At 43.7% G+C, this 25,013-nt stretch overlaps 1 protein-coding gene across 1 annotated transcript in view; it reads right to left on the minus strand.

Annotated features, from left to right (window-relative positions):
• LOC311128219 (protein kinase C-binding protein NELL1-like) overlaps positions 1–25,013 on the minus strand; it is a gene marked incomplete at both ends in the record, with an annotated part of 560,800 nt that overhangs the window by 80,348 nt on the left and 455,439 nt on the right. The window contains one exon of the mRNA XM_084160253.1: positions 4,974–5,096. Within this exon, the coding sequence (XP_084016379.1) occupies positions 4,974–5,096 (123 nt within the window). The remainder of the gene's footprint in view (positions 1–4,973; positions 5,097–25,013) is intronic.

The following is a 25,013-nucleotide window of genomic DNA, read 5'->3' on the forward strand; positions in this document are numbered from 1 at the left end:
CTTGTGAAGACTTACAGAAAACGTTTGACCTGTGTCATTGCCAACAAAGGGTATATAACAAAGTATTGAGAAACTTTTGTTATTGACCAAATACTTATTTTCCACCATAATTTGCAAATAAAATCATTAACAATCCTACAATGTGATTTTCTGGATTTTCTTTTCTCATTTTGTCTGTCATAGTTGACGTGTACCTATGATGATAATTACAGGCCTCTCTCATCTTTTTAAGTGGGAGAACTTGCACAATTGGTGGCTGACTAAATACTTTTTTCCCCCACTGTATTTAACTTTTCACCATGGGAATCAAACCCACAACCCTCACATTGCAAGCGCCATGTTCTACCAACTGAGCCACATGGGACCAGTTAAAGCTTCTAATTTCCATGTATGTGGTGTCTTCTCAACCCTTTCAGGATCAATAACAGTTAACTGGCTCTTGTGGTGGAGGCCAAGCTTTATGTGAACCAGCAATCATCTCTGTGACAGTGGGTATGAGGGGGAGGAGCAATTTGTGTGTGTGCCTGCATGTTTGTTTGTGTGTGTACGTGTGTATGCATATGTAAACAACCTATACATAACTGTCTTTTATCTTTTTCTTTCACAGACACGCATAAGCCTTGCCTATAGCCATGCTAAAGGCATTGCATTGGTTTAGTTCATACACTTGCTATAGTCTTTTACAATCTCCCTATTCTGTCAATTCCATCATATCAGCTGGCTGAAAAAATAAATTGTACTGGTAGAGTCACTAGGAAGACCAACAATACAATTCATAATTACTCTCCAGTAATACGGATCTGAGGTGCAATTTAATCACCATGCAGTGTCTGGGAGCAGAACTGGGCCAATGAAGGCAGACAGATTGATTCTGCAGAGCACATCTGCCTTATTTAGAGGGAAAGAGACTGCACACTTCACTCCCCTGAGATCTTAGAGGCAAAGGTCCAAGAAGAGCCTGCAGAAGGAGGAAATAAGCCCAGTGCGCTCTACTGTAGAGCTACATTACACCTCACCGGCAGACAGGCAGGCAGGTCTGTGTTTCTGGGGAAATCTAATAGGTTGGCCTCTGTGGGCAATCCCTATGGTACTCAGCCTTGCACAAATCAAGTCTTTACCAGAGAATGGTGGTTTTCTAAAGATGCGGCAGAATGGGTTGACAAGATATGGGAAGCGGCAGCCTCCTGTACTTATGGTGAAATATGAATGTGAATCGATATCGTGGCCCTGGTCTCTGCCTTATCTTGTGAACCTAAGACTCCTAAAGCAAGAGGAAAGAAGAGTTAAACAGAAAGAAGAATCTACCGTTTTCAACAATACTCGCTGGAGAATAGCTGAAGAAAAGGCTGCAGCTGTAAGAGCTGCAGATAAGTATAAGAATGAGATGGAGCTGAGTGCTTTTTACCCACTTAGTTCATGGACCACATACATCTCCATCTGTACAGAGCTGTCCTGGTCTGATCTTAGACATTATAGATGAAAAGGATGGACCAATGATGTCATATAGTGCAACATGTCATTTGAATGAGATACAGTATTCATGCTCATTACAGGTGAATGTAAAGTGTTGTATTGCACAATAGAAAATTGAGTGGAATCATGGATACAGAATGGCAAGACAAGACGGGGCAGTTCGATCCGGTCTCGCAGCCTCTGCCTTCTGAAACAGTCTTCCATTGTCCTCCAAGAGTGGATAAATATTCTCTCTTTAGTTAACCAGTTTACCTCCTCTATTCATACACCTCTATCGTTAGACACAGGGAAGGTGGAGTCACAGCACGAGGCTTAGCTAGCTACAGTACAACCAGCATACCTCTTTGTTAGGATTAGTAAGGATGCTATGTTAGCAACATTACTACCTGTTTACCTCTTTTGCATTAGCGTTAACAGGGGCGACAGGTAACCTAACAGTTAAGAGCATCAGGCCAGTAACTGAAAGGTTGCTGGTTTGAATCCCAGAGCTGGCAAGGTGGGAATAAATCTGCCGTTCTGCCCTTGAGCAAGGCAGTTAACCCCCAACAAGTGCTCCCTGGGCACCGATGACGTTAAATGCGGAATACACATTTCGGTTGAATGCATTCAGTGACTGACTACAGTAGGTACACCCTTTCCCTAGTTACATGCTTACCTCTTCTATATTAGCAGGGACATTATGCTAGCTACATTCCTACCACCTTACCTCTTCTGTCCCTCTCTGGTCTCGAACCAGGGAACCTCTGAACACATTGACATGTCACCATGAAGAAGCATTACTAGTAACGCCACAAAAGCTGTGGCTCATGCAGAGCAAGGGAAACAACTACTTCTAGGTCTCAGAGCAGGATATGTCTGAGATTGAACGCTACTAACACTCCGATAACCATTTCACATCGGCTACACAGTGACCGACAATATTAGCAGGGACAGACTCGGGACCTAGCCCAGATCTGTGACTCATTTATTCATTTCTAAGAGCACAGTGATGATGTATGATCAGACTGAGGAGAGACTCTCCTGGTCGATTGGCCAACGATAGGGCCATCACACGATAATGAATTCCCGGAGGGGACAGTGAAAATTGAGAATAGTTCCTACAACTCTGTCTCCATAGAATACTAATTGGCTGGGGAATTAATTGAGATGTAGCAATAGCTTTAATCTCATTATTTAAAATACGGGGCCATTTTAAGCAAATTTGACATGATTTATCGTAAATATAAACATAGATATGATCAGTTAGTGTGTAGTTGGAACGGTCTTTCTCTGAGCTGGTAGGAGTGCATTTCATATTCAAGTCATTGTTCTATGCGTTTTTCTCTGAGCAACACACCATTTTCCCCCAGTTGGACATTTGCATATTACTCATGATTTCCAGAGTGAAAAATGTGGAGGTGGCAGTAAAGTTGTTCGATGGCACTTTTGTTTCAAAAGAAATTCAGGAGCTGTTGTGTGCCTGGTGTTGGTGGGGTTGGAGACAATCCAGCATAGAAATTGTCTGGAAGGCACTTTGCAAATTGCATTGATCTCTCCCTAGACCTGCCTTCCACCTGCCTCCCATCCTAATGCCTCTCTATTACAGAGGGACACGGGGAGGTGGTGGTGAGACGACAGGTGTGATACACACACGCGCGCACAAACACACCTGTCTTACTCCCAAATAAAGAGAATTCCCTCTATTCTGCACTCTAATTACACACTTATTTGGTTGACACAGGGGACAGACAGCGATACAGTTCTAGAGCGAAAGAGTGAGGGAGGAGAGGAAGAGAAGAGAGGACTGTGTTTATTTTACTTGGAGACAGAACAAGATTAATAGAGCGAGATTAGAAGAGGAGAGTTAAGAAAAAGGGAAAAGGATGAGAAGAGGAGAGGTGTTTTCCTTGCCTGAGACTCGTGGTCGCCAGTTTATAAAAACACCCATACAGTGCATTCGGAAAGTATTCAGACCTCTTCCCTTTTTCCACATTTTGTTATGTTACAGCCTTATTCTGAAATTGATTAAATAAATACAAATCTCATCAATCTACACAAAATACCCCATAATGACAAAGCAAAGACAGATTTTTAGAAATGTTTGCAAATGTAAACCAAATTAAAAACAGAAATACCTTCTTTACTTAAGTATTCAGACCCTTTGCTATGAGACTCGAAATGTTTGAGATGTTTCTATAACTTGATTGGAGTCCACCTGTGGTAAATTCAATTGATTGGACATGATTTGGAAAGACACACACCTGGTGCGGTCTGCTCAATGCATCGCTGGGGGCACACTGCCTGCCCTCCAGGATATCTACAGCACCCGGTGTCACAGGAAGGCCAAGAAGATCATCAAGGACCCCAGCCACACAAACCATGGCCTGTTCAACCCGCTATCATCCAGAAGGCGAGGTCAGTACAGGTGTATCAAAGCTGGGACCTCAACGCCATTAGACTGTTAAATAGCCATCACTAGCCGGCCTCCTCCCAGTACACTGCCTTGAACTTAGTCACTGTCACTAGCAGGCTACACCCGGTTACTCAACCCTGCACCTTAGAGGCTGCTGCCTTATGTACATACACATGGTACACTGGTCACTTTAATAATGTAACACTGGTCACTTTAATAATGTTTACATACTGTTTACCCATTTCATATGTATGTACTGTATTCTAGAGAAGGACATCCTATTCAACTATTTTTGTACATATACTAGTCTATCCTACGTATTCTTCAGATATACTACATATTCTATCCACATACTGTCCATATTGTCTATACATCCCATTCTATCCCCCCTACCTTGTCACAACACAACTGATTGGCTCAAACGTATTAAGAAGGAAAGAAATTCCACAAATTAACTTTTAAGATGGCACACCTGTTAATTGAAATACATTCCAGGTGATTACCTCATGAAGCTGGTTCAGAAAATGCCAAGAGTGTGCAAAGCTGTCATCAAGGCAAAGGGTGGCTTTTAGAAGAATCTCAAATATAAAATATAGTTTGATTTGTTTAACTCTTTTTTGGTTACTACATGATTCCATATGTGTTATTTCATAGTGTCGATGTCTTCACTATTATTCTACAATGTAGAAAATAGTAAAAATAAAGAAAAACCCTTGAATGAGTAGGTGTTCTAAAACTTTTTACCAGCAGTGTATATAAAACAAAAGCTAGACAATCAGGGAGCGTCGAAATTCCAAAAGCAATGGAAAGAGGAACATTAGTTGCACATTTTGACGGTGAAGTAATATGATATATTTTAAGTATTGCCCTCCGGACCTTGGTCGAAGACTGAATCCGGCCAGTTGGGCAAAATGAGTTTGACCCCCCTGGTGTAGATGGTTAGAGAGGGGCAAGGAGGGGGGAACCTTTCCTCTGCAGATGAGGAGAGAAGAGGAAAAAGGGAGGAGGTTGTGGATGTCCAGAGTAGGGGGTAGGGGTACCGATGGAGCTCAGGAGGGTTAGAGAGAGGTAGAGAGGGGGTAGAGAGGCATGGAGGGTGAGGCCTTACCTGTGCAGATGGAGCCGTTCCCCACATAGCCAGGCTTACAGGTGCACAGGTGGCCTCTGATGGTGTTGGTGCAGATGGCATTGTCGTCACAGGACCGCTGCCCACTGGCACACTCGTCATGTTCTGAGGGAGAGATGCAGCAGGGTCAAACTGTGTGGTAGTGTCTGTCTGTCTGGGTGCGTGCATATAGACTACTCAGCAGTATGAGAGTGTGTTTGTATCATGAATACATGTTTGTGTCTTTGAATATGTGTGTGTTTGTGTCTGTGTTTGTATGCCGAGTGCGTACGTGTATCCCTCCTGTAGGGTCAACGTAAATTGTTTTCATTCAACAGTGTACTGTAGACTATCTCCCTCCCAGATCTGAGCTGCTTTACTGAGGGGCTGGTCTGAGCATTCAGCCTCAGGGAATAGGGAGTGGGTTTGCACCACAGGCAGTGTATGATCAAACACCATCTGTAGCCGCTCATCATTGCAAAAAAACAGCATCTCATTTCCTCGCCTACTTCTGGGAATCCACGACAGGTTGTGTAACACAAACACAGCCAACAGTTATCTTCAATGCAGTTAACGATTCAAACTTCGCCACACACTTGATCTTACGCTGCATGCAAACCAACTGTGGTAAACTGCATGCGTTCCGGTGAAGTTCATTCATTTCAATGGGAAGCAATCCATACTGCTGCTTCTCATCTGCCGGACTAGGCTAAGTTTGTAGCATGTGTTAGATTTTTCAACTTGTATGTTGCCCTGCCTTGTGGTCTCTGAAACGGAAGTGGATTAACCACCGAAGATGGTGCAAACGTGTTGTTTTCAACTACAGTATGTGTTTATGGGATAGCAACAAGATCACTTTTGACAGCTCAATATATTTACTTGAAAGGTACAAGATCAAAGTTTGTGATGTTTAGAATTCTATGCAATTATTTTTTATATGTATTCTATACCATTGCTATTGCGGATTACGTTCATAATGAAGTTGAGGGCTGTAGCCTGTTGTTATTAGTAGGTCTATTGTACTTTTTACAATTGATTATCGCTAACATTATTATAGTAATGGAGGCTAGCCACTCCCATAGCCGCGGGAAGTAGTTTGGGGGTGGGGGTGCATTTTTTATATATTTTTATTCATGAAATAGCGCAGAGCAGCTGCTTTTGCGTCACAAGTAATCAGGTGTGTAGTGCTGGGGGAGCGTGAGGGAGCAGCCCTCCCTCACTTTTTTCAATTGAGAATACATGGAAAATTAATTCTGATCAATTCCAAATAAATTATATTTAATTACCATAAAATTCCATTTTAAAAAATAGAATAAGAAACCAAATAAATATGTAGGTGTGGTGATGTGATTTGAAGGAGTCAGGCGCAGGAGGGAATATCACAGAATAACAGGTTTATTCCGTTGACACAGCGGTACGCAGCAATGCATCAAACACTCCAGTGTGGAAATATACAGTGCACTGGAAACAACAAGGCACACGGGTGAATATCCCGGCAATACAAAATACAAGAGCTCCACCGAGCTAAACTAACCTCCACAATAAACAATCACACACAAAGACAAGGGGGCAGAGGGAACACTTATACAGGTACTGATGAGGGGATATGAACAACGTGTGTGTAATGAACAAGACAAAACCAATGGAATGATTAAATGAGGAGCTGCAGTGGCTAGAAGGCCGGTGACGACGAACACCGAAGCCTGCCCGAACAAGGAGAGGTGGCAGCTTCGGAGGGAGTCGTGACAGTAGGCTACAGCAGCCTAGAGGTACACTACCGGGCAAAAGTTTTAGAACACTTACTTATTCAAGGGTTTTTCTTTATTTTTACTATTTTCTACATTGCAGCAAAGCTGTCATCAAGGCAAAGGGTGTCTATTTGAAGAATCTCAAATACAAAATCTATTTTTATTTGTTTAACCCTTTTTTAGGTTACTATATGATTCCATATGTGTTATTTCATAGTGTTGATGTCTTCACTAATATTCTACAATGTAGAAAATAGTAAAAATAAAGAAAAACCCTTGAATGAGTAGGTGTTCTAAAACTTTTGACTGGTAGTGTAGGTAAATGGTGGTTTCTTCCCTCTCTTCTCTCTGGCGAATGATGAAGAACTGTAGGCTACATGTGTGCACTGCAGAGGCCCATTGGAATCTTGACAACGTCAGAAAGTTACAAAAATAAATTCACCTCTCTGCCTTGATGTTCATAAAACTCCACTGAGCTGCTCTTGTGCAGTGGAACCCAGAATGATATGTGACCACTTGGTTACAGCGAAAACGTTCTGCCGAGGACACCCAAACCAGAGTGGCCACCGTAAACCCCAAGAGCCTGACACTCTCTGGAAGTTGCTGTAGCCCACCTTGGGATCTTTAGCCTATATTGACTATTGGTTGAGACGCAGGGCCCGTTAGGGCCATAACATAATAAAACATTACTTTTAGACTGCAGTCTTTTATGTCCAAGAATACAAATGTAAAATAAAAACGTATTTGGGGGTCAAATAAAATCCTCCATGGGCCAAATTCTGCCCGTGATCCGCCAGTTGGAGAACCATGCAGCAGACAGTCACATAGTAGCTGCCTCAATTGCCTCCTGACCAGAAATGCTGGTATGGGGCCGGCTACTGTCAATCTGGGACCTAATATTTTCTATAAAGAATCGTAAAAACTGTTCGCAAAGATCAGGGGACGCTAGCATGTCACTTTTAGGGAGGGCACCAACAACACACTCAATTGTCTTAAACATAATTTTCATGTTGAGGGAGTTCTCAGAGATCAGGGTAGAGAATTAGTTAGCTCTTGCATCTTTTACTGAAACATTGTAATTTCTCATCAGATCCTTTAATATCTTATAGAATCCTTGAAGTTCGCAGGCCTTCCATTTACATTCAGCTAAATGGCACGTATCGTTCAATTTATAAAGCACAAGTGTGGTTATTTAACCAGGGTGAGACTCTGCCAGACAATTTATTCTTGATTTTAACTTGTGCCACTAAGTCTAAAGTAGCCTGTCATTGAAACTGTTCACCAAATCATCGGTGTGAAGACAAAAAACAGGATCAGTGGTTGAGGATAAAAAAGCATTCATGAATTTACTAGCAGTTGTGGAGTTAATGATGCAAGAGCGAGTTGGGACAGGCACATTTTTAGGAGGAGGAGGAGAAATCATTCTAAAAACAATACTGAGATGATTAGAGACACACACATCAATATTTTTCCAAGTTATCAATATTCAGACCATAGGACAGCACAAGATCAAAAGTATGGCCTTTGTTGTTTGTAGGGCCTACGGCATGTAGCACAAAGTTAAAAGATTCTAAAAGGTAAAGAAAATTGTCAGCTAGTGCATTGTTTGGGCAACAAATGATGTGGATTTTTAATAGACTATGAGGCGAAACTGAGTTAATCATCAACATATAGTTAACATTCTTTGTGGCTAACTGAATTGGGTCATTTCACTGTGTGTGTGGGTAAAAGAGGGAAGCTGACCCAAGGTCAAATTGCTTGCTCTTACTTAGATCCATGGTTGTCTTATCATATCAGACTGAAACTGGCTTGGGCCTTTTGTTTCTATCTTCAAACACAGTGAAAAGAGCCGGGGTTGAACAGAGTTTAAACTAAACATGAGTGTTTTTGCAAGATAAGGATTGATTGATTGTAGTACTCTGAACTTAATGAAAGTCGAATTTAGCCTCCCTCAGAGACAAAGGAAGTGGGCGGAGCAATTAAAGAGTGGGAAACTGAAGAGGGCACTATATAAACTGGAGGGAGAGAAGAAGAGGGGGTTCCAATCTGCAGATTGACCTGGCTTTGTTGAATTAAAAATAAAGTCATTCTTGATGCAACAAAAACTCTGTAAGACCTTTGATTTTTAATAAAGTATAGTGGTTATTTTCCACAACACACACAAGAATAATAGCCCTGTCAGAGAATTATGCAATGAACAAACTATTAGGTATAGGAGGGCGGTACACTATAATATACAAGATGGGCTGTTTCTTGTTCAAGCTAAAGATAAGACTCTCAAATTAGGAAGATTCGCCACATGACACCGGGCTACATATAAACGTGTCTCTATGAATGATGGCTACCACACCACCACGGCCAGACAGCCTGGATCTCTGTAGATAAGAAAAGGCTCGAAGGGTAATTTCATTTAAATAACTAAAATCCAATCCTCGAGTTAAAGCCAAATTTCAGTTAGCATGAAAATATCAATGTCATTGAAAATGATCAAATCATTGCATATGAACAACTTATTATTTAGAGATCTTACATTCAATAAACCGATCTTGACAAAGATAGCTGCCGGATTGACAGAGGTATTCAGTGGAGTTAGAGGAACATAAATAAGGTTACTTAGATTTAACGCACTACGGGACCTAATATGTCCTCTGTTGCTAATTATAACAGGGAGGACTGGACCCAGGCCATCAGTCTCTAAAACAGTTCGCAATGTTGCTGGAATAAATCCTGGAAACCCTGTGGTTAGGGTGAATCCAATCTAGTTTAAAAAGTGTGGTTTGTTCTCATAGCAAATCCTGTTGTTGCAAAGTTTCTTCAGGTACTCGTTTGGGCAACGAGGTGGCTGAAATGTTCCGAACTCCTTCGATAGCATGGGAGGGGGCCAGAGATAATTATTCTCTTCCCTGTGCTAGCGAGGATGGTAATTCTTTTTTTGTAGTCATCCCTCAGATTGCCTAAAGTGAAGGTTGTTAAAACCTATGTGAGTGACGATGGTGTCAATATTAGAGTAGTTGGCCAGAACCGTGGGCAGGAGGGAATTGATGTCTTGGACACAGGCTCCGAGGTAACAGTGGACCTTGGTCAGTCCACAGACCATAGGCAGACCAAAATCTCTCACCATAGAGGAGCTCACAATGACGGTGGTCATGAGTGGGATGGGACTGCATCGGGCAGGGAAGATGGAGGCTTCGAGCCAGGCTAGCTGGTGTCATGACTCTCTTTACCAGAGTGCATAAAGTATTGAGTTAAGAATTAACAAAGGAGACTAGACGGACTCAGGCTGCAGCTTTTGTCTATATTGGTCCCGACCCTGAAAACCAACACGCGGTTGAAGAAGACGAAAGAGCCTCTAACAGTCAATGCTACGGTTGAGAAAATGTTCTAAGTACTGTATCTAAGTGAATTGAAGTGGGATCATCCTGTTACTCTATTCAAATCATCGTCAACAACACTGTTCTCATCACCACATCGACACGGATCATCGACACGACTGATTAGCCGTCCTTAGAAGATCACTCTTCCAGAACGGGCAGAGTGAACATCACCCCGTTAGTCCACAGACTACAGAACCAGACAACTATAATCAAGAACACGAGGAGAAGACCCCATCGAGCCCTGTCCACGGAGGCCTGGGTCCAACAGAGATACACAACCTTCAAAACGTAAATACAGTTGAAGTCGGAAGTTTACATACACTTAGGTTGGAGTCATTAAAACTCATTTTTCAACCACTCCACAAATTTCTTGTTAACAAACTATAGTTTTGGCAAGTCGGTTAGGACATCTACTTTGTGCATGACACAAGTAATTTTTCCAACAATTGTTTACAGACAGATTATTTCACTTATAATTCACTGTATCACGATCCAGTGGGTCAGAAGTTTACATACACTAAGTTTTTACATACACCTCCCGATTGGCGCAGTGGTCTAAGGCACTGCATCGCAGTGCTAGCTGTGCCACTAGAGATCCTGGTTCGAATCCAGGCTCTGTCATAGCTGGCTGCGACCGGGAGACCCATGGGGCAGCGCACAATTGGCCCAGTGTTGTCCAGGGTAGGGGAGGGAATGGCTGGCAGGGATGTAGCTCAGTTGGTAGAGCATGGCGTTTGCAACGCCAGGGTTGAGGGTTTGATTCCCACAGGGGGCCAGTATAAAAAATTATGTATGCACTAACTAACTAAAATGTAAATGTAAGTTGACTGTGCCTTTAAATGGCTTTAGAAGCTTCTGATAGGCTAATTGATGTCAATTGGAGGTGTACCTGTGGATGTATTTCAAGGCCTACCTTCAAACTCACTGCCTCTTTGCTTGACATCATGGGAAAATGAAAAGAAATCAGCCAAGACCTCAGAAAAAAATTGTAGACCTCCACAATTCTGGTTCATCCTTGGGAGCAATTTCCAAATGCCTGAAGGTACCACGTTTATCTGTACAAAAAATTGTACGCAAGTATAAACACCATGGGACTATGCAGCTGTCATACCGCTCAGGAAGGAGACGTGTTCTGTCTCCTAGAGATTAACGTATTTTGGTGTGAAAAGTGCAAATCAATCCCAGAACAACAGCAAAGGACCTTGTGAAGATGCTGGAGGAAACAGGTACAAAAGTATCTATATCCACAGTAAAACAAGTCCTATATCGACATAACCTGAAAGGCCGCTCAGAAAGGAAGAAGCCACTGCTCCAAAACCGCCATAAAAAAGCCAGACTACGGTTTGCCACTGCACATGGGGACAAATATTGTATTTTTTGGAGAAATGTCCTCTGGTCTGATGAAACACAAATAGAACTGTTTGGCCATAATGACCATCTTTATGTTTGGAGGAAAAAGGGGATAGCTTGCAAGCCGAAGAACACCATCCCAACCGTGAAACACGGGGGTGGCAGCATCATGCTGTGGGGGTGCTTTGCTGCAGGAGGGACTGGTGCACTTCACAAAATAGATGGCATCATGAGGAAGGAAAATTATGTGGATATATTGAAGCAACATCTCAAGACATCAGTCAGGAAGTTAAAGCTTGGTCACAAATGGCTTAAGGACAACAAAGTCAAGGTATTGGAGTGGCCATCACAAAGCCCTGAACTCAATCCTATAGAACATTTGTGGGCAGAACTGAAAAAGCATGTGCGAGCAAGGAGGCCTGCAAACCTGACTCATTTACACCAGCTCTGTAAGGAGAAATGGCCCAAAATACACCCAACTTATTGTGGGAAGCGTATGGAAGGCTACCCAAAACATTTGACCCAAGTTAAACAATTTATAGGCAATGCTACCAAATACTAATTGAGTGTATGTAAACTTCTGACCCACTGGGAATGTGATTTAAGAAATAAAAGCTGAAATAAATCATTTTCTCTACTATTATTCTGACATTTCACATTCTTAAATGAAGTGGTGATCCTAACTGACCTAAGACAGGGAATGTTTACTAGGATTAAATGTCAGGAATTGTGAAAAACTGAATTTAAATGTATTTGGCTAAAGGGTATGTAAACTTCCGACTTCAACTGTACATGCATTATTTCTTACCAAATGGGTGGCGGATCGGGGTAAGGTATTAGGATTACTGTGAGCATGGTTCCATGTGTGTCCAAGTGTTCTCTCTCTCACTCTCTCTCTTTAACTCACCATCTGTTGTAACAAGTGTCATATTGTGTTAGTCCGCTAGGGACCCGTTTTCATTGTATTAAGTTTCTAATCCCTACCAATACTGTGTACGTGTTTGTATCTTGTATTATCATTTTAGTTAGTTAGTAAATAAATAATTAAATCAATTTGTGTGGTATAGAAGGATCAGTAAGACCCGGGTTTGTGCAGACTTAAAGAGTCTACGACTTTCAGAATGAGACTGATATGAGGTAAATGATTAATAAATGACTAAGAAATTATATAAAATATATCTAGATATCTTTAGAGTTAATTCGGGAACGGTAACTCGTTAAACAACTATTCCGGCATTGCCCCAAATTCCTAATGAGTTAATTGTTACATGATTACTTTAATCTAGTAACAATTAAATATAATAGATAATTATTCGATAAATAATAGTCATCACAATAATGAAAGTCACTTTACGACATATTGGTGCCCCCGTGCGAGGAATCCAAACATATTGGAGCCCCCGTGTGAGGAGTCTAAGATAGAACTAGGCCTTACTTTTGAATTCAGTCTATAGGAATTGTATAGCAGGATACGTTATACACCAATAGCGCTGTAGGCAGGATTGTTGTTGAGAGTGGCGTGTGTGTGGTCCCTTTTCATCCAGATACTAGTAGGGAAAGATTGACTCCGGTGTTGTATATCTGACGAAAAGTCAATGTACAGAGGGTGAAAAAAGTATTTGATCCCCTGCTGATTTTGTACGTTTGCCCACTGACAAAGAAATTATCAGTCTATAATTTTAATGGTAGGTTTATTTGAACAGTGAGAGACAGAATAACAGCAAAGAAAATCCAGAAAAACGCATGTCAAAAATGTTATAAATTGATTTGCATTTTAATGAGGGAAATAAGTATTTGACCCCCTCTCAATCAGAAAGATTTCTGGCTCCCAGGTGTCTTTTATACAGGTAACGAGCTGAGATTAGGAGCACACTCTTAAAGGGAGTGCTCCTAATTTCAGCTTGTTACCTGTATAAAAGACACATGTCCACAGAATCAATCAATCAATCAGATTCCAAACTCTCCACCATGGCCAAGACCAAAGAGCTCTCCAACGATGTCAGGGACAAGATTGTAGACCTACACAAGGCTGGAATGGGCTACAAGACCATCGCCAAGCAGCTTGGTGAGAAGGTGACAACAGTTGGTGCGATTATTATTATTATTCGGCTCCATGCAAGATCTTACTTCATGGAGTTGCAATGATCATGAGAACGGTGAGGAATCAGCCCAGAACTACGCGGGAGGATCTTGTCAATGATCTCAAGGAAGCTGGGACCATAGTCACCAAGAAAACAATTGGTAATACACTACGCCGTGAAGGACTGAAATCCTGCAGCGCCCGCAAGGTCCCCCTGCTCAAGAAAGCACATATACAGGCCCGTGTTTGCCAATGAACATCTGAATGATTCAGAGGAGAACTGGGTGAAAGTGTTGTGGTCAGATGAGACCAAAATGGAGCTCTTTGGCATCAACTCAACTTGCCGTGTTTGGAGGAGGAGGAATGCTGCCGATGACCCCAAGAACACCATCCCCACCGTCAAACATGGAGGTGGAAACATTATGCTTTGGGGGTGTTTTTCTGCTAAGTGGACAGGACATTTTCACCGCATCAAAGCGACAAAGGGAAATCCCTCCTGAGATGTGATCAAAGCTGGTGGCCAACTACAAGAAACGTCTGACCTCTGTGATTGCCAACAAGGGTTTTGCCACCAAGTACAAAGTAATGTCTTGCAGAGGGGTCAAATACTTATTTCCCTCATTAAAATGCAAATCAATTTATAACATTTCTGACATGTGTTTTTCTGGATCTTTTTGTTGTTATTCTGTCTCTCACTGTTCAAATAAATCTACCATTAAAATTATAGACTGATCAGGCCTTTGTCAGTGGGCAAACTCAGCAGGGGATCAAATTTTTTCCCGCACTAGATAGGGGATTTACTGACTGCTACGAGCTAGGACATATGGGCCAGCCAATGTAGGTATCAAGAGAAATAGACAAAGTTGGGCCAAACGTGGTACTATGTCTGTCTCTCGCGTTTCAGGAGCGAGTAGACTCGGTCAGTATTAATTTATTGAGCTAGGACATATGGGCCGGTCATTTAAAGAGATTTGAGAAGATATAGTTGTTGTCCGATGCAAAGTATTATCTCTCTGTCTATCGCGCTTCAGTAGCGTGAGTAAGACCACGGCAAAAACATTTATTTTATGTTTCCGCGTGTTCCGGTAAAACATTGCTAGCAAAAGAATCGCCGAAAGTTTTATTTATTTATTTATTTTATTTCACCTTTATTTAACCAGGTAAGCCAGTTGAGAACAAGTTCTCATTTACAACTGCAACCTGGCCAATATAAAGCAAAGCAGTGCGATAAAAACAACAACACACAGTTACATATGGGGTAAACAAAACATAAAGTAAAAAATACAACATAAAATATATATACAGTGTGTGCAAATGTAGCAGGTTATGGAGGTAAGACAATAAATAGGCCATAGTGCAAAATAATGACAATTTAGTATTAACACTGGAATGATAGATGTGCAAGAGATGATGTGCAAATAGAGATACTGGGGTGCAAATTAGCAAAATAACAATATGGGGATGAGGTAGTTGGGTGGGCTAATTTCAGATGGGCTGTGTACAGGTGCAGTGATCGGTAAGGTACTCTGACAACTGATGCGTAAAGTTAGTGAGGGAGATAAGAGTCTCCAGCTTCAGAGATTTTTGCAGTTCGTTCCAGTCATTGGCAGCAGAGAACTGGAAGGAATGGCGGCCAAAGGAGGTGTTGGCTTTGGGGATGACCAGTGAGATATACCTGCTGGAGCGTGTACTACGGGTGGGTGTTGCTATGGTGACCAATGAGCTAAGATAAGGTGGGGATTTGCCTAGCAGTGATTTATATTTGACCAGGAGCCAGTGGGTTTGGCGACGAATATGTAGTGAGGGCCAGCCAATGAGAGCGTACAGGTCACAGTGGTGGGTAGAATATGGGGCTTTGGTGACAAAACGGATGGCACTACATCCAATTTGCTGAGTAGAGTGTTGGAGGTTATTTTGTAAATGACATCGCCGAAGTCAAGGATCGGTAGGATAGTCCGTTTTACGAGGGCATGTTTAGCAGCATGAGTGAAGGAGGCTTTATTGCGAAATAGGAAGCCGATTCTAGATTTAACTTTGGATTGGAGATGCTTAATGTGAGTCTGGAAGGAGAGTTTACAGTCTAACCAGACACCTAGGTATTTGTAGTTGTCCACATACTCAAGGTCAGACCCGCCGAGAGTAGTGATTCTAGTCGGGTGAGCAGGTGCCAGCAGCGTTCGATTGAAGAGCATGCATTTAGTTTTACCAGTGTTTAAGAGCAGTTGGAGGCTACGGAAGGAGTGTTTTTTTTTGTTCCGATTTGACATATTGAACTCTATCTGAGAAGTAGTTGGTGAACCAGGCGAGGCAGTCATTTGAGAAACCAAGGCTATTTAGTCTGCCAATAAGAATGCGGTGGTTGACAGTCGAAAGCCTTGGTCAGGTCGATGAAGACGGCTGCACAGTACTGTCTATTATCGATCGCGGTTATAATATCCTTTAGGACCTTGAGCATGGCTCAGGTGCACCCAGGACCAGCTCGGAAACCGGATTACGTAGCGGAGAAGGTACGGTGGGATTCGAAATGGTCGGAGATCTGTTTGTTAACTTTGCTTTCAAAAACTTTCGAAAGGCAGTGCAGAATGGATATAGGTCTGTAACAGTTTGGATCTAGAGTGTCACCCCCTTTGAAGAGGGGGATGACCGCGGCAGCTTTCCAATCTCTGGGATCTCAGACGTTACGAAAGAGAGGTTGAACAGGCTAGTAATAGAGGTTGCGACAATTTCGGCGGATAATTTTAGAAAGAAAGGGTCCAGATTGTCTCGCCCAGATGATTTGTAGGGTCCAGATTTCGCAACTCTTTCATAAATCATCTGTCTGAATTTGTGTGAAGGAGAAGCGGGGGGGGGGCATGGGCAAGTTGCAGCGCGGAGGGTGCAGAGCTGGTGGCCGGGGTAGGGGTTGCCAGGTGGAAAGCATGGCCAGCCGTAGCAAAATGCTTATTGAAATTCTCGATTATCGTAGATTTATCGGCGGTGACAGTGTTTCCTAGCCTCAGTGCAATGGGCAGCTGGGTGGAGGTGCTCTTATTCTCCATGGACTTTACAGTTTCCCAAAATGTTTTGGAGTTAGTGCTACAGGATGTACATTTCTGTTTGAAAAAGCTAGCCTTTGCTTTCCTAACTGCTTGTGTATATTGGTTCCTAACTTCCCTGAAAAGTTGCATATCGCGGGGGCTATTCGATGCTAATGCAGTACGCCACTGGTTGTTTTTGTGCTGGTCAAGGGCAGTCAAGTCTGAGGAGAAACAGGGGCTATATCTGTTCTTAGTTCTGAATTTTTTGAATGGGGCATGCTTATTTAAGATTGAGAGGAAAGCACGTTTAAAGAACAACCAGGCATCCTCTACTGATGGAATGAGATCGATATCCATCCAGGATACCTGGGCCAGGTCAATTAGGAAGGCCTGCTCGCTAAAGTGTTTTTAGGGAGCGTTTGACAGTGATGAGGGGTGGTCGTTTGACCGCGGACCTGTTACGGACATGAGACATCATTAATACACCCCTGTGTGTGCGTGGAAGTGAGATTCCCTGTACAAGTAGGGTAGCAGCCATTTTTGTTTTTCCCTTCATTCCAATGGAAGATCCGCCACTCGGGACTCCCGTTTGAGTTCAGCTTTCTGCGATCAGCGACCTCTGGTGGTGAAGAATCGCCAGTAATTGTTTTTGAAACAATTAATGTGAAGGCACACTCACTGTTACAATGGACATTGGTCCAATACCGCTGTGCTCAGCAGAAGCAAAAGCAAGAGACTGTTGAGATGAAGGGACAGGTGGAGAGAACCGGGAAGCTAATGACAAAAGCCGACAAAGACAAGATACTACTAGCCGAGGACCTGCATTTGAGAACAGCTCAATTAAAAGATCTGGCAAAAACGTATGACGACGAACGAGAACAAACTCTTTAACAAAATCGTCTTATACAGGAACAACTCCATTTAGCCAAGACTAAATATGACGAAGTCCACGCAAAACTAGATCAATTTGACAACCTACTTAAAACCAGGGACAAGCAACTTGATACCATGCAAGCAGTGTTGAATGACACCACTCAAAGCAATAAGGTTCTGGTGCAAAAGCTACAAACCACAGATGATCAGTTAAAGAACACAAGGTCCAAGTCGGATGAAAAAACAGCGGATCTCATTGAAGTCACTGATTAAATGAATGATGAGAAAACCCAGGTGAGGTAGGTGGAAAAATTTAACTCTAACCAAGCAGAGGAAATCTCATCACTGAATCTCTCGCTACAGACTCAAAACCTCTCCCTGCAAACCATGACAGATAAGTATGCGGCTGAACGGAGCAGGTGCGACACTCACATGTCTGAAATAAATACTCTAGGTGCCCAGGTGGACTCGGCGATGCAGCAGAATTCCACCCTGAGGTACCGTCTAGAGGAACTCCTAACCAGTTACGCGCTGCAGCGTGACTACCCAGCCAAACAACCAAGCTCGAAACTGGAGTTTGGTAAACAAAGGAGTGAAGACGACAGAAGGTTTCAGCCTTTCTCAGGTGTCCCTCAGTCTTTTCCTCTTGGCTGTTTGGCACAGAGTAATATGGTGCCTCCTCACCAACCAGACCAAGGCTTGGTTTGTCTTCTTGGCCTTTCGGCCAATTCTTACCCTCAGGATGATGCAAAACCTCCCCTCGCACCAGGCACGGAACGCCTTGATAAGATCATCAAGACCTTCCGCACCTTTGACCCCACCACAGGGAAGCCGAACGACACTGAGACGTTCTTAGCAGACCTAGAGGACGCGTTGGATGGCTACCCGAACACTAAGGATACTGACCAGCTTTACGTGTTGAAGCGAATGTTGAATAGACACGTGACTAGGTTAATCCGCCTATAACAACATTCTGTGCAAAACGACTACACGAACCTTTAGCCAGCTTTAACAATATAATTTAGTGGTTATGCGACTCACAAACACATCAGCACGCTGGCTAACACTGTCAAACAAGCGTGAAGCGAACACCCACAAGCATACTATCATAGGCTCGGTTCAGCTTACTTTGGCCTACTCACTGAAATAGGAATGGAAGAGCTACTACCATTCAAACAAATGTTTCCAACCTTCATTAACTACTTGGGCTCTACAGCCGACGTAAATTTGCCAATCTCAGAACTTAGAGCTTGCAAGCAAAGCTTTGAGGCATCAAAAGTGAGCCACTCTAAGAGCCCTGACGTCTCGGTTTTCAATATTGAGCATGAACACTCACTTCAGTTAGAGGGTGCGGAATCAAGGATAAGAGCGGTGAGTGATGACACACAAAAATGGTAACTACCACGAAACAACCAAACCAATAACCTTAGCGGTAAAACTAACTATGCCGAACGTTCCCAACCAAACCGGTACCGTCACGATCAACATGGCTGCCACATTCCTGCACCCAATCCACAAAAAGGGTAATGTTACAAGAGTAACAAGGGTGACAAAGGGATCAATGAACACTGAAGCATACACCAGTATTCTAGACAATCTCTGCTAAGAGAACTACAGGAGCGAGACAAATTTGACAAACAGGACAAAGTTAAGTCGCCATGACTAGGCGTGGACTCGCCGAACAACAGGTCCGCAGAAATTAACACAATTTTCGAGGATGTGAACGATCAAATTACCCCAGCACTCACTCCAAACACTATTCAGGGCCAGCTCGATTAAGAAACAAGCCCACCGGTTTTGTTTACAGACTCGGATACAGATGTGGAGACGCATAAGGTAAGCAAAGTTGCAACGGTTGATTCCTCTCCCATTCCGATAGAGGACCCACTGGGTCATGAAGGTGGGTTATCTGTCTTGGAAATGGACACCTTTAACCCACGGCTCCGTTCTGCCAACCCACCCCACTTTGTTGGGGATATGACCAGAAAAACCAACTCGAACAGGCCATACCTCAAAGCAGTCTTAGAGGACTGTTTGACATGTGATGGACTGATAGATTCAGGTCGACTATTTCCCTAATATCTCAAACTTGCTGGATGAACTCAAAAACTGACCTTCAAAAGCATGTCACTTATCTACCATGTGTACGTGACTAGCATTGACACTGAACAGATGCTGATTGGGATAGATTTAATTGACCGTTTGGTACCAATGATGGATTGGAAAAACAACCAAGTCTGGTCACAAATAACTATGCCATCTCCGTTGACCCCACTGCCTTCGGCAAAGAATACATGCAATACATTATGCAACGACGTACCCCCGGTGAACTTGGTCATGAGTCCGCCATTTGTGGCAAATGATCGGGTGACAAGTTCAACTTGGAAATTAACCAAACATGTTGTTTTCCTCTGTGGCTTGTGTGAATCACGAGCCAACACATACCGCCCTCCACTGATAGGTGGCATGTGCCTAAACGGCACAATGATTGTGAATGCCATACTGGCAACCTGGTCGGAAAAATCTGCTATCAGTTTGGAAATGTTCAACAACATTTCAAAAGCGTCTCACTGCTACCCCCTTGTTCTGAAAGCATTCAGATTCCCACTGGGAATGACTCCCCAGACGACACTCACCGCTTTAGGTGTATGTGCGCTATCACTCCGCATCGGAACCAAGGAAGTATCTCACTACCTACTGGTTGTCGCGAACCTCCCACATACAGTCTGTGGGTGCGGACATTTTGGTAAGATTGGGTGTTAAACTCGATACCATACACTAAGTTCTTTGGTCTTTGGCGCAGCCAGCCCAACATGCCATTTATTTCGACCCTGTGTGGATGGCATCCGGGCAGACTATTCCTGAAGCTTGCAAAGTGATAACTGAGTCCGCCATGGTGATACCAGCAAGAACCACAGAGGTTTCTGTAAGACTGAACCTGGTGCCTGGCTACCGGATGGAAGGCACCACTGCGTTCTTCCAACCCTCTCCACAACTATTCAACTTCGGGCTAACTATCAATGGTAACCCGCTGTTGGAGCTACACGCTAGATCCACTTACCTCTTGGTGCAGAATCCGACTCAAGCGGATATTTCTGTTCCTCGGCACACTCAGCTGGGAACATTAATTGATGACTCCTTCCATGATTTTGAACTCACTATTCCCGTCATTGGGCCTCTTCCTTCCTACCTAGACCTATGTGGTGAGGGAGGGACGCTCTTTACTTTTCAGTCAAAGGCAATCGCAATAACTCCTGTATTGCCTCTTGACAACACATCAACGTTCAGGATGGATGTCGATTCGGACAACAAGCTGTTGATATACTCCATCATCACGGAGGATGATACCGCATTTCCTTCTGCGTGTGACGTACACACTAATTAGGTAACAGCCAATGATTCCCTCACCATTGACATGCCGTCACCCCCTGAGGAAGACCTGTACAATGCCGCCAAACCGTATCCTGGTTTCCATGCACAGGTACTACAGCTACTGTCAGAGGCAGACGCACTTGTCAATGACACTGAAAGAAATCAGTTGAGGGAATTGTTTAACAAACACAGACGGATCTGGTCGACAGACTTGCTGGATTGCGGTGTTACGGATATTCATGTGGTGCGTATTCCTACGCCACCCGGAGCAGCTCCTACGTTTGTGAGACAATACAAAATTCTGCTTGCAGCATACTCAACGGTACAGGAGATTATCGACTCCCTACTAGCTAAACAGATAATCAGGGAATGTAAGAGTACATACAGCACTCCGGTGTGGTCTGTTTTGAAACCAATGGGTAAATGGCGTCTTATCATTGACTATAGACAACTCAACAAGCTGGTTCCGTTGTCTCGTTGGCTTATGACACAGCTCGACCAAGAGCTGCCAAAGGTGGCAAATGCCAAATACTTCTCCACTGTCGATGTGGCGAATGGTTTTTGGACCATGACTGTCGACCCTCGTGACCAACACAAGTTGGCTTTCTCTTTCTCGAACAAGCTCTTCACATTCAATTATTGCCCGTTCGGGTATTCAAACTCCCCCGCAGAGTTCAACATCTTCCTGCACAAGGCAATGCCAGATGCTTCCACCAGGGTAATGATAGTCTATGTGGACGATGTTCTCATGAGGAGCGAGACTTGGTCACATCACCTCAACGAGATGGACCACGTTCTTACCCAACTAGGAACGGCTAGGGCTAAACTGGCTATCATGAAAGGCAATGGTGCAGGACCAAGGTCAACTATGTTGAACTTCTGGTGGGTACTGAGGGCATCTTGCCACAATCTAGCAGTCCGCAACATCAAAACGCCTGCAAACCTTCATGAGGTACGCAGCTTCTTGGGAGTATGTAATTACTCCCGTCAGTTCATCGAAAATGATGCTGACTTGTCAAAGCCTTTGACCCGTCTTCTTCAGAAAGACACCCTGTTAGTTTGGGATGCCACTCACGACGAAGCTGTGACATCCTTGAAAGACCTGCTTTGTGCGGCACCTTGCCTGGTCTACCCCAACAAAGACAAGACGTTATTTTTGGAAGTAGGTTTCTAAGAGCACTGCCTTAGTGCTGGGTTGTACCAAAAATAAGACCAAGACAGACGTGTGGTTGCTTACGCAAGCAAAACACTCAACCCTGCTGAACACAAGTACTCAGGCTGCGAAAAAGTGCTGCTGTCGACAGTCTGGGCGGTCAAGCACTTCACCTGTTATGTATCATAGAAACATGTCACCAGCCGGTAACTTTTCTGAAAAGCCAAAGAATACGTGAGGGTGCTGTGCACAACAGCAGGATAGCGGCTTGGCTCATGACGCTGCAGAGCCATGATGTGGTTGTCAACTACGGAAAAGCTAAAAATCTGCCTTTGGGTGGGGCTTTGGCGGTGTGTCAACGCTGCAGTGACGACGAAACCGACTTCTCACCACCCCTGTTTGAAGTAGCTCCGCCGTTGCATCGAACCATCACTACTTAGAAGAGAACGTGTGTCTTGGCATGCCAATGGTATTTGTGGATGGCTGTTCTTACCGTCAGCTAGACCACGTGCGAGCTGGTGTGGGATTGGTATGGCACAATGACATTCCGTGCAAACCGCTTCAATTTCAGCTAGGCAACAAGACCAGCCAGTTCGTAAGAAGTAGCTGGCAAACTTATCACACTGCAAACTGCGGTGAAACACGACTTGTCAGAACTGTCAATCTGCACCGACTCAAACTATGCCAGACTCACCTTCTTATGCCACTTGCCGTTTTGGAAACAAAAGCACTTGACTACTTCAAGTGGCAAAGAAGTGAAAAACAAAGAGCTCATTCTAGCCTGCGATGACCTCATAACCAAACACGACAAACAGGTGTATTGGAAGAAAGTCAAGGGACACTCCAAATCACCTGGTCGTGACAAACTTGGCAATGACCATGCTGACAGAATGGCGAAATCTGGTGCAATCTCCTTGGGTGTTCAATGCTCAGGACGCAAGGATCACTGAGGCGCCCATGGTGTCTGTGGTAACGTGTAGCCATGTATCACCGCAGGAATCATCTTCGCACGAACATAATGTGTTGCTAACTCATTCATTCTTGAATGGTGACCTGGTAGCAACGCAACACCAAGATGAGTCCCTCACCATTTTGATGGCTTTCTTGTCTGATCCTGTCAATCACCCAGTATCCGAGCTGGCTTTGAAAAGCTCACACGACTTGCTGTACGCAACTAAACAGCACCTCACACTTGTAGATGACCTACTGGTTTATGTTTCAGAAACCGACGCCACTCAAAGGTGGGTGGTTCCAAAAACACAGAGGGGGATAATGATAGCTCATGCCCACAACGAGCCATGTGGAGGCCATAGGGGGGTCAAGGCTACATGTGAAACATTGCGACAGGTGGCCCACTGGCCTCACATGGAACAAGATGTGGCACAATATGTGAGGGGGTGTCTAGTTTGCTGCTAGCTTCAACCCTCCAAGCCACTTCACAGAGCACCCTTTTCAGTCATCTTGGCCTGCCAGGAGAAACCGTGGACAGCAACAGAGGAACCCATTTTTCGGCTGCTGTAATGACCGAACAGATGCGGCTCCTGGGAGTTAAAGCTAAACGCTACATCGCATACCACCCTAGGAGCTCCAGCTGGGTAGAATGGAGCAACCAGACAATCGTCAGAATCCTGAGGAAATATGTGGCAGCCAACCACAAGATTGGGACCTCAAACTCCCACTGGTACTGATGGCGATCAGAGCCACACGTAACAGGTCTACGGGAATAACACCATTCGAGATGATGATGGACCGGCAAATGACTTTTACACTGCATCTCCTGTACCAACTGGGGGATGTCGCCACAGCCATTGCCTACACAGCTCATCAATACATGACGGACTTGCGAGCCCACCTCCAGACTACCTTTGCGTACGCTCAAGGAAAGTTGGAAAGAAGTGCAGAAGGTGACAAGACACACTACGACAAAAAGGCCTCACACAAGGTGTTTGAGGTCGGGGATAAGGTGTGGTACTACATATACACAAAACCTGTGGGCGTCGCGACAAAGTTCCTGCCCCACTGGACGGGACCACACGAGATTGTGGTAAAGTTGTCACCTGTGGCTTATCAAATCAGAATCAGCAAATGTTGACAAAACACTATGTTCAAGTGGGTCATCAGGAACCAAATCAAGTTGTACACTCCCCCCATGGGAATAGAAGGGGTGCAAGCCAGCACCGAATAGATAGAAACCTAGGAAATCAGAGGTACTAAAAAAATTCTTAAGTATCCCTTCCAGGAAATCAGTACGTTGCACCTAACACCTTTTCTTCTCTTCCCATCTACAAGATATACGTTTTGTTGCCATTGTTGATATTATACTGTTCAAAATAGGAAAATCAGCTACATTTGTTGTCAAAACGTTTTTGTTTATGAAAAAAAAAATATATAACTGAAATAATCAAACAATATCTCTAATTATGCGTTTTTGAAGGATGGAGTTATTTTGGCTAAGAGGGTGTACTTCCACCTAGATGCAGAGAACGTGTACCGCCAACACATTCCACCTGCGGCACATTTGAGCCCATATGTTGGCCCAACTCCAAAAGTTCACAGTCACCCAGTCAGAATTAGCGAGAAAAATGATTTGTCTAGGCTCTACTCTCGATAGGTGCAGCCGTAGGGTCACTATTTGCTCTAGGCACCACTGCTGTCAATGCAGTCAGTCTAGCCACAGTCAAAATAAATGTTAGGGAGATTACTGAAGAGATCCCACTTATCCAGCAACATATGCAATCACAGGCACTCAGGTTGCAGCATGTGGGAAAGTCTCTCCAGGACACTATTCTGGTGGTAAACACAAACGCTACTCTCCTGAACAAAACCTCCTGTCGGTAGGAAAGCTAGTAGAGGTCATGAACTATGACTATGCCCATGTCCAATTGGTTTGATTATTGTTTGAGGATTTTCTCTGTGAAGTTAGCTCTTTAGCACACTTATAGGGAAGGGCATTCAACATGTACGGCACTTATAAAAATGCCTGATGATTGGCTGAGAGAAATTGATAATAAAAAGATTGTGGGAGCTGTTTTGGTAGACCTTTGGCATTATCAATCATAATCTGCTGCTAGAAAAA

The sequence above is a fragment of the Coregonus lavaretus genome (assembly GCF_964263955.1).
Source record: "Coregonus lavaretus genome assembly, chromosome: 4".
NCBI classification, from domain to species: Eukaryota; Metazoa; Chordata; class Actinopteri; order Salmoniformes; family Salmonidae; genus Coregonus; species Coregonus lavaretus.